This window comes from Leucoraja erinacea, chromosome 15 (genome assembly GCF_028641065.1).
Source record: "Leucoraja erinacea ecotype New England chromosome 15, Leri_hhj_1, whole genome shotgun sequence".
NCBI classification, from domain to species: Eukaryota; Metazoa; Chordata; class Chondrichthyes; order Rajiformes; family Rajidae; genus Leucoraja; species Leucoraja erinaceus.
In genome coordinates this window covers 21,259,466-21,278,135 of record NC_073391.1, presented here as the reverse complement: position 1 = coordinate 21,278,135, position 18,670 = coordinate 21,259,466, and the positions used below count along the sequence as shown (strand labels likewise).

At 40.1% G+C, this 18,670-nt stretch overlaps 1 protein-coding gene across 25 annotated transcripts in view; it reads right to left on the bottom strand.

Annotated features, from left to right (window-relative positions):
- Positions 1–18,670, bottom strand: part of tcf7l2 (transcription factor 7 like 2) — a 168,807-nt gene that overhangs the window by 94,260 nt on the left and 55,877 nt on the right. For all 25 annotated transcript variants that reach the window (XM_055646851.1, XM_055646854.1, XM_055646858.1 and 22 more), the window contains exon 4: positions 7,612–7,713. In XM_055646851.1, coding sequence (XP_055502826.1) covers positions 7,612–7,713 — 102 coding nt within the window. The remainder of the gene's footprint in view (positions 1–7,611; positions 7,714–18,670) is intronic.

Below are 18,670 nucleotides of genomic sequence, written 5' to 3'. Positions count from 1 at the left end.
TGTAAAACTGCCCCTGATGTCATTGCATATCAAAGTCAGTTGATTGTCTCTCCTTCAATTGATTTTAAACATTTTTTTTAATTCTTAAAGGCCCAATTGGAAAATAAATTTATTTTGCACCATGTCAGCAATGTGTGAAACAGTTCAAGCATTTCAATCAAAGTGCTTATATGGATCTGGATCAGTCCACATGGACTCTAGGATGCATTGGTTAATGATGTGATTGTGTGATGATAAAAGCCAGAGATTTAAAGTGATGGAAGTAGATAACGGGGTATTAAGTTATAAAAGGTAAATAGATTTCTGTGAAAGAAAGTGAAGATTTCGTTAAGAGAAATGAAGAGGTTAGGGCTGAACCAACTAACTGATATTACAAGTTTTGCTTTGGCTGCGTTTTATACCGAGTGGAGGTTGATGCACCTCAATCGATATTCATTTAAATATCCAAAAATACTCAATTGTATTGAACACCAAATAAAGTTGATAAAACATCTTGGAACTAAACCAAAAATTACAAAAAGTAAATCAAGTTTCATTTACCAGAGCCACACCATCAATGGCAGAACATTAAGGAATGTTCTTCATTAAGGACTTAAGAGAACTGGCTCATTGGCTCGGGTCAGATCGGTGACTCAATTTTTCAGTGACGTTCTGCATATACACCAAGGGAAACAAATTGGTGATATTATTAATGTCAAAATGTCCAAATTGCCAGTCTTCCACTGAAGCTTCACCTTCTGGTCACTGCTGAGAAATCATAACTGTCAGCAGTATTAGTTGTTCTGTTGCTTAAGCCATTTCTCTTCAATTACATTCTCGAAATAATTCCTCAGTGAGGAAGCTGCCTCACCAGCTCGAAAATCCCATCCTGCTCAGCTGTTTTAATTGTACTAAGTCACATGAAACACCGAACAGTTGAGATTTTATGAATTTTTCAGTAAAAAATTGTTTATCGTACAAAAATATATAAATCTGACTTTTAATCAACCACAAAGTACATCTATCTATCTATCTATCTAATATATATCTATTAATATATAAAACTCAAATCCATCCGTCCGCCTGCAGTACGGATCCCTTCCTGCCTTTTGATTCGTTGACGGCTGCTCCTTCCTATCAGCTTCCAACACACTTCGAAACAAAGTTGCAAGACAGGAACACTGAACTTTTCACTGCTGCAGCAGGCAGGGGAGGTGCAATTGAGGGAGGCAGGGGAGTGCTGGAAACTTACATTTGGCAACGGCTTCAGTTCCATTGGAGGAGACGGGTGCATGGTGGAATATTGGGTTGGGGGAATCACACCATTGGGGGAGCAGACCCAATGGGTCTGCACTTGATCTAGTCTATCTATATAAAACTCAAATCCGTCCGTCCGCCTGCAGTACGGATCCCTTCCTGCCTTTCGATTCGTGCCCGATACTCGCAGATGTCCAATCGGAATGGCCGATGCTCGCAGATGTCCAATCGGAATGGATTCATTTGCATGTACGGCTGCCGGCTGCATTTCTTCCTTTGATTCATTGCCACGCCCAATCCAGACGCTCAATCTCCGAGATATTTTCCATTTCGGTAGAGATTTCGCTTTTCTTTCTAAGTATCCGCTCCTCATTTCATTTCGTCGTGTTGAAGTACATGTTTTTAATCAAATCCTTTTATATATAAAACTCAAATCCGTCCGCCGTCCGTCCGCCTGCAGTACGGATCCCTTCCTGCCTTTTGATTCGTTGGCGGCTGCTCCTTCCTCAGCTTCCAACACACTTCGAAACAATGTTGCAAGACAGGAACACTGAACTTTTCACTGCTGCAGCAGGCAGGGATTTATTTTTAAAAGAGGCAGGGCAGTGCTGGAATCTTACTTTTGAGAACGGCTTCAGTTCCATTGGAGGAGACGGGTGCATGGTGGAATATTGGGTTGGGGGATCACACCATTGGGGGGAGCAGACCCAACGGGTCTGCACTTGGTCTAGTTATTATATAAAAGTCTGTGGCTGCCGCATGCCGTCCGTCCGTCCGGCTGCCTTTCTTCCTTTTGATTCGCTGCTCCTTCCTATCAGCTTCCAACACACTTCAAAACAAAGTTGCAAGACAGGAACACTCTGAACTTTTAACCTCAATGGGATATCACAGCAAGTGCTTCAACAGGAGGGGGAGGGCCAATTGGTATTGCAATTGGAACTGCTGCAGCAGGCTGAAAGGTGCAATTGGATTTTTTTTTCAATCCACTGCTGAGGGAGGCAGGGGAGTGCTGGAATCTTACATTTGGGAATGGCTTCAGTTCCGTTGGAGGAGATGGGTGCATGGTGGAATATTGGGTTGGGGGATAACACCATTGGGGGAGCAGACACAACGGGTCTGCACTTGGTCTAGTATACTTATAAAACTCTCATCTTGTCCTTTTCCGGTTTGTGTTGTTTTTACATTTGCGCATATACGGTACCCAAATAGCGCTATGATTTTTGCCACCTTACTGATGATTCTTTTGTGCTACAAGTGCAACAAGTTTTGTTCCAATCGGTGGAATAGTACAAAAGTTATGAAGGTTTAAAAATCGTTAAAAAATCGCTCTCAATCACTAACGGCGAGGAGAATAAAGTTGAAGGAGCAGAGTGTGTTGAGCGAGTGCGGAGTGCGCAACACGCAGAGTGAGCAGCGTGCGGGTTGCTTCTGCGGCGACCAGCACAACGAGCCGGAAGCCACTGAGTGAAGCCAGAGCCCGACCGGGATCCGCTGAGTGAGGCCAAAAGCTGAAGGTCCGGGGTGAGCAGAGTGCGCACCCCCCCCCCCCCCCCCCCCTCCCACACCCCAATTGGTCCCACTTAATCTAGTAGTTTCTTAATTATCTTAATCACACACACACACACAATACACACACACATATATATATATATATATATATATATGGGAGAGAGAGATTATATATATATATATATATATATATATTTTGTAGGGCAGTTATCAACTGCACGGCTCAGTGTACCGTGACGTCCAGTATGCCACAGGAGTGCGACCCCTGGTACTAGCATTATGTAGTTTTACAGCTTGGCTGAAAGTCGTTGCCCCGAGCCATTTTAGTTGCCAAGCAGTAGGCAGTTCTAAACTAAAACACCAAAAATACTGCCAGGAATACATGCCACAATTGAAACTCATCAAAACAGGATGACTACTATTCAGACGGAAAATTAAAAGGTTCCAAACATATTGCAGATAACAAGATTATTTTGATATTTAGGGCACCATCAGCATAGCTGCAATGGAGATACATTGCATCATACACCTATTGCATCACCCTAACCCTAAATTTAACAATTACTTACTTTTTTATCATCACATTTTATTCTGATGCTTCAACCAGTAAGTTGCAATACAACACTTCCAGCTTGGTCTTTTATATACACTTTAGAGTTAACTAAGATAGATTGCAAAGCTGTTTAATGTGACTGGGCTAGTCAACAGTGAACAGCGAAACCTTCCAACTAACACTAGTGAATCTCAAAGGATAATGGGTTGAGGAATGGTGTATGTTCAGCAATCCCTTATCAGACACGTTTAACTTCCATCCCTTGACTCAGCAAAACATTGTGGCAACATTTTCAAAAGGGAGTTAAAATATTTAAAAGATATGAAGAAGCCTGCGTGTGGATTTAAAATAATTTCCGTTTAGATTTCCAAGAAAATTCCCTTTGTACTTTCCCTCACAGCAATTTAACACACTGTATCAAAATGCAAATGTTTGTATCAACATCTTATTGGTTTCAACCCAAGATCTTGATCAAAACAGTGCGCATAAAACTCTATTTTTGATATCCTTTTACAGAATGCGGGTGATGGGGTTGGAGTAGAAGTAATAGTTTAATTATGGCTTCACACAAAATGCTACTTTGTGATTTAGAGAAGTCCCCCACTATGTGGTTAACTCAAGAATTGAAAACATTTCCAACTTGAGTCAAGCAATGTAAAAGCATCTGGCATTCAGACAAGACATGAGTGTTTGGAGAAAGGTATGTTTAGAATTTTGAGCAAAACAAGTTGTCCTGTTACATTAATTGCAGACACTGGACATGAAATTGTCACATAATCATTCACATCTCACATTAAAAAGGCAGAGTTTACTATCCTGTAGCAAAATTATAAATGCATTCTGATTTTCTTTTGAACATAAGCATTCAAAACACCCATAAAACATTGTGTAGGAGGGAACTGCAGGTGCTGGTTTACACTGAAGATAGACACAATGCTGGAGTAACTCAGCGGGCCAGGCAGCATCTCCGGATAGAAGGAATGTGTGAGGTTTTAGTTCAAGACCCTTCTTTAGACTGAAGGGTCTTGTCCCAAAACGTCACCCATTCCTTCTATCCAGAGATGTTGCCTGTCTCGCTGAGTTACCCATGCAACATTAGTCAGTAGCACGTGTTCAGGACTCACAATCAATTTGGAATCTCTGCATTCCTGGTGATGTGCACATCAGAAATAAACAAAAAGACTTAGCTTAGCAACATATTTCCATTTTCTAATAATCTGTACAGGAACACAAATGTTCAATGTAAATTATCTCTAAATTATCTCACAAGTTTATAAATGATGCTTCAAATATAGCAATGCAATATATTAAGCAACTAATTTTCAATTGGATTCCATGTAAAGCTCCAAATCCAGTTTTTCCGTTTAGTTTATTGTCACATGTACCGACCGAGGTGCAGTGAAATGCTTTTTGTTGCGTGCTAACCAGTTAGTTTTCTTACTTTTTTAAACATCTTTCATTCATTGTTATTTATCTCTTTACCTCATCGTCCCTTATCCCTAACTAGTCCGTAGAAGGGGCTCGACCCGAAACGTCACCCATTCCTCTCCAGAGATGCTGCTTGTCCTGCTGAGTTAATCCAGCATTTTGTGTCTATCTTCAGCAGAAAAACACTACATGATTACAATCAATCCACATATCCCAAGTATCAATGCATTGCAGACAAAATATGCCTCATGTAATATGTTCAATGCCCTATGAATTTAAGAACCTTTAATTTGGTTTAAATTGGAACCATTTCTTTTGTCTTCTGGAATAATCAGAAAGGAAATTGAATGTCTCTGATGATAGTTTTTTCCCAGAAAGTATATCTACTTTACCACCTAAGAGAGACCTAAAAAGCTGGAGTAACTCAGTGCCCATCTCCAGGTTTTTGTGTCTATCTTCGGTTTAAATCAGCATCTGCAGTTCCTTCCAACACATACTTTTCCACCTTACAGGCAACAAACAAATAATACAATGGAGCAAGATTTATTTTTACGGTGTTTCCCCAAGTTTGCTCAGTCACAAGAATAATTTACATCCAACCGTAACAGACAAGGCAGACATGCAATAAAAAGCTTTTCACTGTACCTCGGTACACGTGACAATTAACTAAACTAAATTTATTTAGAAACTTCATCAATGAAGAACAGACACTAATTTATTCTGCAATATTAGGGATTATTTTGCCATTGATGCAACCTGAGAAAAAAACGATTTACTTTCATTGTTGACGTGCAAATTAACTAACAACAGTATAAACATGAGAGAGAAAACAAAAAATATGCACACAATAGACATTACCAGATAGCTATCATAAAGCTACTTGCAAGCTTTGAAGATAAATAGCTCTCATTCCATAACCACTTTATAAATTTATCAACTACACTATTAATCAGTCTTGTGGGCAATTTAGTAAAAACCAAGTTATTTGCTTAGCAATTATTTTGATTTACACCTTGACAACAAAAAAGTGCAGTCAAAGAATAACCTATAGTGCAGTGTCCATCCGAAGTGTCACTGAAGCAGAGCAAATAGCATTGCTCAGTGTGTGTGCACTTGTGTTTGTGAATACAGAGCAGCAAAGCCACAGGAGAAAACATCAAGGACTTGCACAACTCCTTTGCTATATTTTCACCATTATCATTCTAATGGAGGTCCCAGGAGAGTAATGCCCATGAGCTAGCTCCTGGCATTTATCCCTGATAAATCTGGCTCCCTTATCACAGCAACAAACTCACAGGCCCACAAAAAAAAAAAATTAAAAAAATCAGGGCCCACAAATCTGCTGCTGGGATCAGAGCCACACTTAGCAGGCAGGATGGAGTTGACGCACAAACCATGCTTCCAAAAGTCACATTACATTAATAACGCTGATCCACAGCGACATCTTTACTTTGAATCCTTATTACTCCACTGTTTCTAAAACTGGATTGGAGAAGACAACTTTAAAATGATATAAGCACAGCCCCTGGGCAAATTTTATTTTGTATGATAATAGTTTGCCAATTATACACAACTAGTGTTTAAACACAGTAGATTGAGAGAGTAAAAAATTCAAGAGCAGTCATGGTCAAGAGGATTGGTTTTACTTAACTGCAATTGTAAATATGGGACCCAAATAGGAAAGGGGGCGGTTTGTGGATTAGTTACCTAAAATTCGAGAATTCAATGTTCATACTGTTGAGTTGCAAGCTGCCAAAGCGGAATACGAGGTGCTGTTCCTCCAGTTTGCACGTGGCAATACTCTGGCATTGGAGGAGACCCAGCACAGAAAGGTTATTATGTGGATGGGAAGGAATGTTAGTTAGCAACCGGGACATCTGGTAGGCCTTGATGGACCGAGCACAAGTGTCCAGCAAAGCGGACGCTGAGTCTACGCTCCGTCTCACCGGTGTACAGGAGGCCACCTTGGGAACACAAGATGCGAAAGATGTAATGGTGGGCATTTTATGTCATTCTCTTTTTTTTGTGGACGTGCTTTAGTTTAGGGATCACACACTATGCCACAGGATTTGCATAGTGCCAGTACAACAGTACTTGCGGTTAGCATCAAAGAATTAGTGAAAATGAATTCCCTCTTCTCAGAGTTGATGGCCGTGAGTCGCCAGTTTAAGGAGATATTTGGTACCCACATTACAGCCATCTTTGCAACCATTCACAAATCAGTATTCTTACAATCAGACAAGGAAGCAGAAAGGATGGTGTAAATATTTTGCTCAAAACACAAGATAATTTAAAATATAAAGTGACTAAGTTACAATGTTACAAATGGAGCTCCATAAATACATTTTAAAAGCCAATGAACACCAAAAAAAATGTTGACGTGAAGGAATGTGCTTCCAAATATACAAAGTTCATTTTTAAGGCCAGAGGTGGTGGCCTTACACCATTAGACATTTAAATACACCTCCAGTAGCAAGGCACAACATTTTGCATTGGTATTTTATTGCAATATAAATAGATTGCAGATTCTCGCAATGGGAGTCTGATGCGTATTACTAGTTTTTAAAACTTTGCTGAAACTTCAAATTAGTGCATCTTACGGGACCAGGAAACATCACTGACGGCATCTCCGGATTTCCCAATTTAAGATATTAATCCTCCAAAGTTACAGTCATTTACACAGTATAATGAGGGTGAATGCGGGCCGGAAAACTCAGGCCATGAATGCATCACTGATCCCAAGGTACACTTCAACAGTAATAGGCCCACTTCACATGGCTCATTCAACATCACTTTAATTTTTGTTAAGTGCTATTTTGTTAAACAAACATCAAGTTCCAAATGATCCCACTGAAGCAAAGAAAATGTATCTGGCCACTACTTACAACAATGTGTGCTGGAGATGGGGACCTAGCATCCTTGAGTCCTTGTCTACCCTGTAGGCTCCCTGCCTGTACATCAATCAATGGCCATTTCATCTGCAGGTACTGGAGATGGGAAACAGAACAAAGGGAAATGATTAAAATAAAATAAAACAAAAATCTATAAATACAAATGAACATAGACATAAAATGAAAAAAATATAATGATGACCTGTCATAAACAAACCATTTGATGTGACGGAGAATAATGTCCTTAACATCGATCTGTACAATTGTTTTACCGTTGGCATATTTTTAAATTAAACATTTTCAAAGTATATTCACAGAGTGCAACATCAAAACTGAGCTAGATTGTGACTGTATGTTTACTTTCAAATTGTCACCATGTTCTGCCTTTCAATCTTCCCATTGTTTCAAACCAGAGTTAAATAATTTCTCTCATTCCCAATCCACCATCAATTCAACTGCATCAGCAACTCTATAAATTGATGACATAACCAAAATATGCTTATTTTCAAACAAAAAATAAGATTTTGTTAAGAACAGGATGGGAGATAACAAGCAAAAATAAATATCATGGAACTCTGCAGGTGGTTTGAATGGATAGAAAATTTGATAAACTCTTAAATTAATAGATGGCTGAAGACGTTGAAGTTCTGGCTAATTGCATCTAACAGTTCGACGTGCTGCTACTTAAAAATACAGAATTGAACTCCACCACAACTTTTATCATCAATACTCGGACAGACGGGGGTGCCACATACCAACAGATTAATATCAGCTGATTAAGATATGTCAATATTCCAACTCAGAAATTATTCATGTAAAAAAAAGTAAAAATAACAGGCGGCAATGTTTGTAGATAATGAAGATACTGACATCTTGCCCTTTAGAAACTCATACAGTGACAGAATATTCTAATAATTCAATTTCAAGCTAAACTGTCCACTGGCCTACAATTACAGGTATCAATTGACACCAAATCTTTATTTTCTAAATCTTCGCATTGCTGCTTGAGATTTGAAGGAATTCGCTTGTGGCCACACCCCATTACGCTTTGATCTTCAAATATCATGCCCTGTCAAGGAGCAATGATTTAATTGTCATCTCTATATCTAAGCAGCCAATTGCAAGTGTTCTAGGAATATTTTTGTGGAAGAAACATAAGCGCATTGTTTAAACAGCATTGAGCAGCAGAAATATATTTCTCAGACATTGTGGCTATCAGGGAAGTGGCTCACCACAGATCTAGAATGAAACTGTCCCACAAAGACTCAATTTCCTTTATTCCAATTTTAAATTGAATCAGGAACCTCCGCCATCCAGGAAGAGTGAAGACAAAGCAAGTCAAGCAGCCAAAGACAGCAAACAAAGTACAGACAGTGGCACAGCGGTAGAGTTGCTGCCTTACAGCGCTTGCAGCACTGGAGACCCGGGTCCAATCCCAGTTACGAGTGCTGTTTGTACGAAGTTAGTACGTTCTCCCTGTGACCTCGTGGGTTTTCTCCAAGTTCTTCGGATTCCTCGCACACTCCAAAGACGTACAGGTTTGTAGGTTAATTGGCTTGGTATAAATGTAAAAATTGTCCCTAGTATAGGATAGTATTAATGTGCAGGGGATTAGTGATCGGTGAGGACTCGGTATGACGAACGGCCTGTTTCCGCGTTGTATCTCTAAACCAAACTAAACTACAGGTAATTATTAATTTTCACAGAGAGTAAATTAAAGACTGCTACAAAAGTTTTCATTGCGGTAAACGTTAAAGGTAGCCAATTTTTTTTAAAACTTGAAATAAATTGAAAATCAATGGGATGATATCAATGGAATGGTGAAAACAACCAGGCTTATAAACTGAGCTTTAAAATTAGGTTGATCAGCAGTGATTATGACTGCATGGACCTAAATAAAAAACAGGGGCACCTTGGTCAATGGCCAACACTTTTTACACCAAGAGCGAGTAAAACAGTGAAGGTCACATTAAAATCTGTTCCCGTGTGGATTCCATCTGCAGAGGCAGGCAACAACTTACTGTGGAGAAGCAGGGCTGCATGGACAACAATCTACTTGTGATCCTAGTGCGTATGTTCAGGCAAGCCGAATGCTATCAATTTTAATGCAAATAATGATAAGGTGCCGAGTTTCACCAATATTTTATTAACCAAATTTCAACTCATTCTCTCAATTGCGACAAATTGATTATAAGGAGTACGCATTCCATTTCACAACTTTTTTTTAAATACACATATTGGGTCATTCTTTCTTTATAAATTATTCACCACCTCTGAGCTGTGATCTTAGTCACCAAAAGGTACTCTTGAACTTAACATGTTGATAAGAAAAATGTCATATTGTTGCTGAGTGGCCCGATAACAACAAATAACAGAACAGTATCAAAAATAGCCTTGTCACTACTGCAAAACTGTTTCAATTTTGAACAGTTGCAATTGAGTTTCAATCCTTGAAAGTTTGCTATTTATGAATGCTCACACAAGTGCATACTCACATAGAATTCCAGCAATTGATTGTGTGGTCTTTTACAATCTCAGTTGATATAGTTAAAGAGGAAGTCGAATCAGAATCAGTTTTCTTTTTTTTAAGTTGCAAAGATTTCCGATACAAAATTATGTGTCTTTTTACTTTGATACAGTCAATATATTCAAGAATGGTGGACATTTTAGTGGAGTGCTTTTGAGATAAGGAGCGTCATGGAGAAGAACAAGCAAGCCCATCGATAAAGAAGTTAGCCTCTAATAATGGGTAATCCGAGTTGCTTTGTCCTCCCCAATAATATAATATGCTTTGTTGGGGTTTCCATTTCTAAGCTTGCTGCTTCAAGGCGAATTTGAGGCACAATACAGATGGATTTAAGAGAAAGGTAGAGAGGAAACAATAGAAATGTTAGCAGAGGGAACTACGAAAAGATAACATGGACCTCAAGGACAATATCTGCAATGTAAATACTATGTTGATTCATTTTCATTTATTCTTAATGAGTATTACAAGAAATATTATTTGCCTTATGTCTCTTACACAACCTAGATACATAGACAATAGGTGCAGAAGTGGGCCAGTCGACCCTTCGAGCCAGCACCGCCATTCAATGTGATCATGGCTGATCATCCACAATCAGTACCCCGTTCCTGCCTTCTCCCCATCTCGATTCCGCTAGCCCTAGGAGCTCTTCCTAACTCTCTTTTGAATGCATCCAGTGAATCAGGTTCCACTGCCTTCTGAGGCAGATAATTTCACAAATTCACAACTCTGTGTGAACATGTTTTTCCTCATCTCAGATATACGGCGGCCCCTGGTTCTGGACTCCCACTACATTGGGAACATGTTTACTGCATCTAGCGTGTCCAATCCCTTAATAATTTTATGTCTCTATAAGATCCCCTCTCATCCTTCTAAATTCCAGTGAATACAAGCTCAGTCGCTCCATTCTTTCGGTATATGACAGTCCCGTCATCCCGGGAATTAACCTCACGAAACTACATTGCACTCCCTCAATAGCAAGAATGTCCTTCCTCAAATTATGAGACCAAAACTGCACACAATACTCCAGGTGTGGTCTCACCAAGGCCCTATACAACTGCAGAAGGACCTATTTGCTTCTCCCTTTATGAAGGCCAACATGCCATTAGGTTTCTTCACTGCCTGTTGAACATTCAATGGCATTATTTAATATACAATGGTGCTGCCTCACAGCTCCAGTGACTCTGGTTCAATCCCAACCTCTGGTGCTGTCAGTGTGGAGTTTGCACATTTCTCTTGTGACTGCCGCTTGTTTCCTCCTGGTGCTCAGATTTTCTCTCGGTGAAGCTTGGTGGTAGGTCAATCAGAAGAGAGTTTAGATTAGAGATACAGTGGAGAAACAGGACCTTTGGCACATGGAGTCCACAACAACCAGCGATCAGCCACACAATAGTTCTATCCTACACACTGGGGACAATTTACAGAAGCCAAGAAAATTACAAACCTGCACTTGGGATATGGGAGGAAACCAGAGCACACACCGAAAACTCACACAGTCACAAGGAGAACATACAAACAGCATCCATAATCAGGTTTGAACCCAGGTCTCCAGCACATTAAGGCAGCAACTCTATGGCGATGCCACTGTGCCATGTGAGGGAACAGGCTGCTTGGAAACAAGTGTTGGAGTGGGATTACTCCAAGTTGGCTTACACTTGTTGGGCTGAATGGCCTCCTCCTTTATTGAAAGGAATTCAAATAACTAGTTTCTCCCACTAACATTGAGTCCAAGGGTTGGTTCAAGAGAAACTATGATAAGGATCCCATGGATGATTCCCAAGTAATAATTTTACCACAAGACTGGCTTCCAAACTTATCAACTCCAACAAAGAGCACATAAACATGGACTTAATCAATTTCTGAAATTGATCAAGATCATTCAATTTCTCCTTAGTTCCGATCTCACTTCCCTAAAACTAAATGCCAAGCTGAAGCATCAGTCAGGTTAGGAACTCGTGGGATTTTACTCAACTTCAGAGTTGGAAATGACCAACTGAGTCAAGCTATTAGATCTGCATTAGAATTGCCTCTTGAGCATACAGAAACAAACCTTGTATAGTGTGTTCAGTATTTAACCAATTTGGATGCATTTTAAATATGACTATGCCCATCATCTCTCATTACATTTTTGCTTTAAGTACTCTGAACTTGATCAGGGTTTCTACTTTGTATCCAAATTTTCCTATTAACGCTTCAATGGAATTCTCTTTTAAAATAAGTTTAAGTTAATGAAATATTCCTGGCCTTTACATCACAGAGCATTGTCCAGAACTAAAATTTGAATGCAATACTATTCCTCATAATACCAGCAATACTCAATTTCAGATTATCCACTGCGATACTCAGTTTCCAAGGCCGTGATGTCATCTTCTTCATTCATTATTTTTTAACTTCAAGGAAAAATCTCACTACAATCAAAAAGTTCCAAACTTGGTTGCATACACTTAAGCAGAGATCTCGTCTTCATCCAGTGAGATTATAGTTTTGGTCCCGTCACCTTGCCAATTAGTAGATAGCTGTGCTTTGGATCCTATTTTTGATAACTTGAGAGGTTCACACACAACAACTACAATTCTGACCCCAACCCATTGATTTAAAATCCAAATCATACAAATGAAAAGACAATGGCACAGCTGGTAGAACCGTTGTCTCACAGCGCCGTCAAAGACCCAGGTTCGATCCTGATCTCGGGCGTGTCTGTGTGGAGTTTGCACGTTCTCCCTGCTCTCAAATCTGCTGACCTGCTCTTTTTTGGGAGTTTAACTTTATTACTCCCCCGTCTCCTGTGGGCTTCCTCTGGGTGTTTCAGTTTCCTCCCACATCCCAAAGACAAGCAAGTTTATAGGTTCATTGGCCTCAGAAAGTTGCCCCCAAGTGTGCAAGACATGCATGCAAAAGTGAGATAACATAGAACTAGTGTGAACGGGTGATCGATGGTCAGCGTGCAGTCAGTGGGTCGAAGGGTCCGTTATCATGCTGTATCTCTAAACTAAACTAATCTATGTATCAAAAAGCAACTAAAAGAGAGCAAAAATCAAGGTGGTTCAGCTCCAGTTTCAGACCCCACACTATAAGCCTGGGGTCATTGTCAATAAAACTATGAACAGTATCAAGCAAGTGAATCTGGGATAGGAAGCTGAATGAGTTGGTAGTCATGTATTTCATTTTGAAGCAGCCAACACCAAAACAACTACAGACTTTGGGCCCCCCTTTGGCTGCAAAATGAAGTTTCAGTGTCTTTGCTCATTTTATCCCCACATTCTTGTTCCCAATTTTCAGACCCGTTTCAAATCCTCCTGATAGTGAAGGAACAAGAAATAAGGCAGAGATACAATCTGGAATGTCAGAAACAAGGAATTGCAGATGCTGGTTTACAAAAAAAGACAACGTGCTGGAGTAACTCAGCAGGTCAGGCAGCATCTCTGAATAACATGGACAGGTGATGTTAAGTTGGGGTCCTTCCTCGGACTCTGAAGGTGTCCCAACCCAGAACTGTGTGACATCCCAGAACACTATTATTGAGAATAATGGCACAGATTCGTCAAGATGAAGTCATTTTGTGTGTGTGTGTGTGTGTAAGAAGGAACTGAGTTACTCCAGCTTTTTGTGTCTATCGTCATTCTAGATGTAGTTGCTTTCCAACATGCTGATGAAAGGTTTTCTAACTTTTACCTTTGTTAATTTCTGGATTACTTCTTGCCTTTTGTGCCTTGCTATGTCCTGCCTCCTTAGCTGCCCAAGCCATTCCACAAATTATCCACCAGGGACACAAAATGCTGGAGTAACTCAGCAGATCTCTGGAGAACATGGATTGGTGATGTTTCAGGTCAGGACTCTTCTTCAGAGTGATTCCACCAGGGAGACTGGGTACACTCTGTCAGCTTTTCAGTTATGCTATATCATCCACCCCCAATAGCCCCACCTCACCCAAAGATGTGGTTCGTCAATAAATAGGCACTTTATCCAACCATTCTGATTCCACCCATCTAAACTTGAGCACACGCAGGGAAGCATAAATCAGAAGTTAAAAATGTAAAGAATCCAGATAAATTAATCAATGTTAAAATCCAGCATTTAAGTCATAAGACTTAAGTATAAGAGTAAAGTTTCAATGTATTTAACAAATAAAAGAAAGCAGGACATCTCAGTGGGCTACAAACCATTTAAGCCTGTCCCACTTTCCCGAGTTATTCACAAATTCTCCCGAGTTTTCCCGTTGGTTTAAACTCGGAGAATGTCCGTAGCGAGTCCGTAGATATTTCGTAGCAGCTCGTAATGCCAACCGTAGGTACTTGGGGCATCAGGTAAGTTGGGACGTTTTTTCAGCATGTTGAAAAATGTCCATGAGTAAAACAAAAAAGCCCCAAGTACCTACGGCTGGTATCTCCGAGTTCGAATCAAGGGGAAAACTCGGGAGAATTTGTGAGTAACTCGGGAAAGTGGGACAGGGCCTTTACTGAGATAAATGCTGGTGAGAGGCTTTAATTTCAGGAACATTCGTCCAAGTTATACTGTAGCTGTCAAAGAGTAACGCACAAAAGGTTTCTTTGTTGCAACATTTTTTTTAAACTATGTAGCTGGGTCAATCTAACTATTGAATACAAGATTTTCTAGCCAAGTTACTTATCAAATGGATTTGCGCAGAGGAAACCGAGGGAAGATATATCCTTAACTTGAAACATATCTGATTTACAATTTTGTATTTCAGTTAAATTGGTTGTAGAGTAAAACAAACAAAAGACTGCAGAAAAGGGCTTACAAAAGAATTAAACATCCAATTAACATTGTGCAAGTTGCAAACCTGCTGATCTGCTCTTTTTTGGGGGTTTAAGTTTATTACCAATGCAACTTATTTTTCTCTGCGCCTTTACCTGAACCACATAATGTTTTATGTGTCTGCATTTAAGTGCTGCTAGTCTGCACAACATGTAATTTTCAATTATGTTAAGGCATAACAAGATCATTTCTTGTAGTGCCTTGTGAGTGCGAGGAAATGAGACTCAGCCCTACTGCAGTGAGAGAAAACCAGAACCAGATGGGCACAAGCAGTCCTACAGAGTTACATAGTGGTAACCACCCCACAAACAATTCACTCACACAATGGAAACAGACGCCAGATAATTGGTGAGGCCCCATGCTTTCTTCACATTGCACACAGCGTTAAATTCTAGACGAGGCACGTTGAAGAGGAAACGCAGGTCAAGAGGTTTAATGACAAATTGCTATAAGCAGAAATATTTCTGCAGGATTTAAAACTAGTTTTCTTAATAGCACAGGTAGAGAAACTGGAATACAAGCTACCCATTATTTCTTAACTATGCCTTTTACTTATCCCCCAGTCAGCTTAACAATGTATAGAAAAATAAAAGTAATTTTCAAAACTACAAATCTACACAGAATAAAATATCTATGGACTATTTTTAAGAATGCAAAAAGACCATTTATTTAAATCAAACTTTTTGATTTATGGTGTTTCATTCTAGACCCAGAAGAATCCATCATCCACTTAATTGGTGCGCTTAAACCCAAAACTGCTGGCATCCAGGTCTCAGAGCAGAGATTCCCAGTTATTGATGGCATTTCACTATGTCCTTGTCAAACTCTTTTCAAAGTAATCCCATCATTCACCCTCTAAACTTACATTCCTCTTTACAGCCTTTACCTTGCGATTACAAGGAGGCAGTAACGGCACAAGTACAGAAAAATAATAATAATTTTCAACTTGGCAAAAAAGCCAGAGATGACCCAAGCCAGATTGAACATCTCACAATCACTTGACTTGGCACATTTCTTCCTGATTTGCTGAATAGTTCCAAGATTCTCTACATTTATTATACACTTGTGTATCTGTATACAAACACACACGCACGCCTTGAAAGTAAGATCAGATTCAAGTGCAGAACTCTATATTTGACAATCCTTTTACTCTACTTTCCCAACAGTAAATAGGGAAGCATTAAGGGAATTTTGGCCACTTTTCAAAAGTTGCAGCTTTCACATTTAGAAATGCATCAAGACCCACGTATGTATCACTATATTGAAGAAAATGTGAACAATTAAAAAAACAAAAGTAAACCCCTATTAAAATTTATGGGCTTAATTAAGAAAGAACTGCAGATGCTGGAAAAATCGAAGGTAGACAAAAATGCTGGAGAAACTCAGCGGGTGAGGCAGCATCTATGAGGCAAAGGAATAGGCGACTTCTCCGGACGAGATCATTCTTCAGACTGATTTGGGGGTGGGAAGGGGGGCGGGAAAAAGAAAGGAAGAGGTGGAGACAGTAAGCTGTGGGAGAGTTGGGAGGGAGGGAGGGAGAAAGCAAGGACTGCCTGAAATTGGAGGTCAATGTTCATACTGCTGGGATGTAACTACCCAAGTGAAATGTGAGGTGCTGCTCCTCCAATTAGTAGACACAAATGCTGGAGAAACATAGCGGGTGAGGCAGCATCTATGCAGTACCCCATATTTCGCTTGGATAGTTTACACCTCAGTGGTGTGAACATTGACTTCTCCAATTTCAGGTAGTCCTTGCTTTCTCCCTCCTTCCCCTCCATGTCTCAGCTCTTCCACAGCCTACTCCGCCTCTTCCTTCCTTCTTCCCCCGACCCCCCCCCCCCCCCCCCCCCGCCACCCCCAGTCTAAAGAAGGGTCTCAACCCAAAATGTCACCTATTCCTTTGCTCCATAGATGCTGCCTCACCCACTGAGTTTCTCCAGCATTTTTGCCTACCTTAGAATTTATAGGTGCAGCTTGTCAGTGGATTTAGTCTGGGCAATAACATTTCCAATTATCCTCATTACAGGCCAACACATGGATTTGTTTTAATGTCAAGATTTCCAGCTTCCCTGATTTTCTTTTAAATCAAAAGTAAAATCTGTGGGTAAAGTGATACATTTCTATTCCGTGATTTTAAATGCTATAAGCACTATTACAGCAGACTGATTAATAACATTACTGCAGATGCCAAAGAGCCATTTAAACCATCTCTTGTATCTCTCTATACAGCAATAAAGGAACCATCTATTTTGGTAGACACATGAATAACTGTCTGCAATAGTGCACATGCACCTGCATGTATACAAACTACAATACCAACACTGCAAGATGAGATAAGACTGTGTCTTTTCTGTGGTGCTCACTGATCGTGAATTCCAATGGACTGGCAGAAACCATCTGCTGGTGTTTTAATGTTTCCTTTTACGCAGTGTTATTAAATGCACAGACTAAATGCTTGTTCTATATCAGATCAGATGCACACTGGTGCAGTCATACTCTCTGTTTCATCCACATTGTTCCTTTATACTACATCAATAACTGGTTATTTAATGTGCCTTATATTGCCTTCATAATCTCTATTTGCAGTAGAAACGCTTCCCTAATCTCGAGATTTAGAATCTATATATCATCTGTAATCTGGCCACTGGTGTAACGTTAGCAGCGGCAGGCACGAGAAGTGGCAGGAGAACAACTTCACATGGGCATGGTAGTTTGAAACTCATAACCACTGCATTCAGTTTTAAGCAGTTAGCTTTCGCCAATGGCCAAACAAGATCAATATGGAAAATGTTGCGATCAGCAGTAGTTATTTTGGCAGTGGCAGGGCAGGAGTTTATGGGGGGGGGGGGGGGGTCATTAGGTCATGCAGACATACACCAGAATATCAAAATAAAAAGCAGCAAGATATTTGTCCCAGCAGCACCTCACACACTGCACAACTGAAGTGCATGATCACTCAAGCTTAAAATCAAATCAGAAGTAGTTCTCTTGAGGAATGAAAAGAAGACATTTAAGTGGTCTGAAGACCAATTTCGGAGAAAAATTTAGTGTTGCACAAAACACTGGTACCGTGCGCTCTCTGGAATCAATAAACAGTAATCGGTTACAAACTGAGGCTCTGCAAATTAACAGGAGATCCATTCCCAGCATGCAACCTGAATGTGACCAGTGGTACGTGGGTCCGCCCCACCTTTGTAGAGGCTTGGCTGCCTGTCGGATGGAGTAATGGACAAAAACTTGATGCTTTTCATGACAGAACCTAACCTCCAGACACAAGTTGGAGTGGACGCCCATTCGAAGGATGTTTTTCAAGAATTAGTTCAAGTGTTTTGCAAATGCTTTCCAGAGTACACCCCAACCTAAATGCAAGCAGTGACTTGTGTTTGTCAGACAACAACCAGCATCAATGCCTCCCAGGTACTGGCATCAGGTTTTTAAAGAGGCAATTCTATAAAGTTAATGGGACATCAATTTAGGAAGCCTGTTCACATGTTTATAATTGTGCTATTGCGTGTGTGAAGGATACATCTTCTAGATGCGCTGTGATACATCCTCAGTGATGTGACCTGGGATCATCGGGTGTTTCGGGTCTCACAACATCAGACAACCTCACCCAGGCGACCCAGCCGGGGTTGATCACATGTAAAACAATTACAATGAATTAATTGTTTATATATATATATAATTATGTTTCAAAATATTGCCGTTAATCTAAAATGAAAAAAGCTCTTATTTAGTTTAGTTTAGAGATAC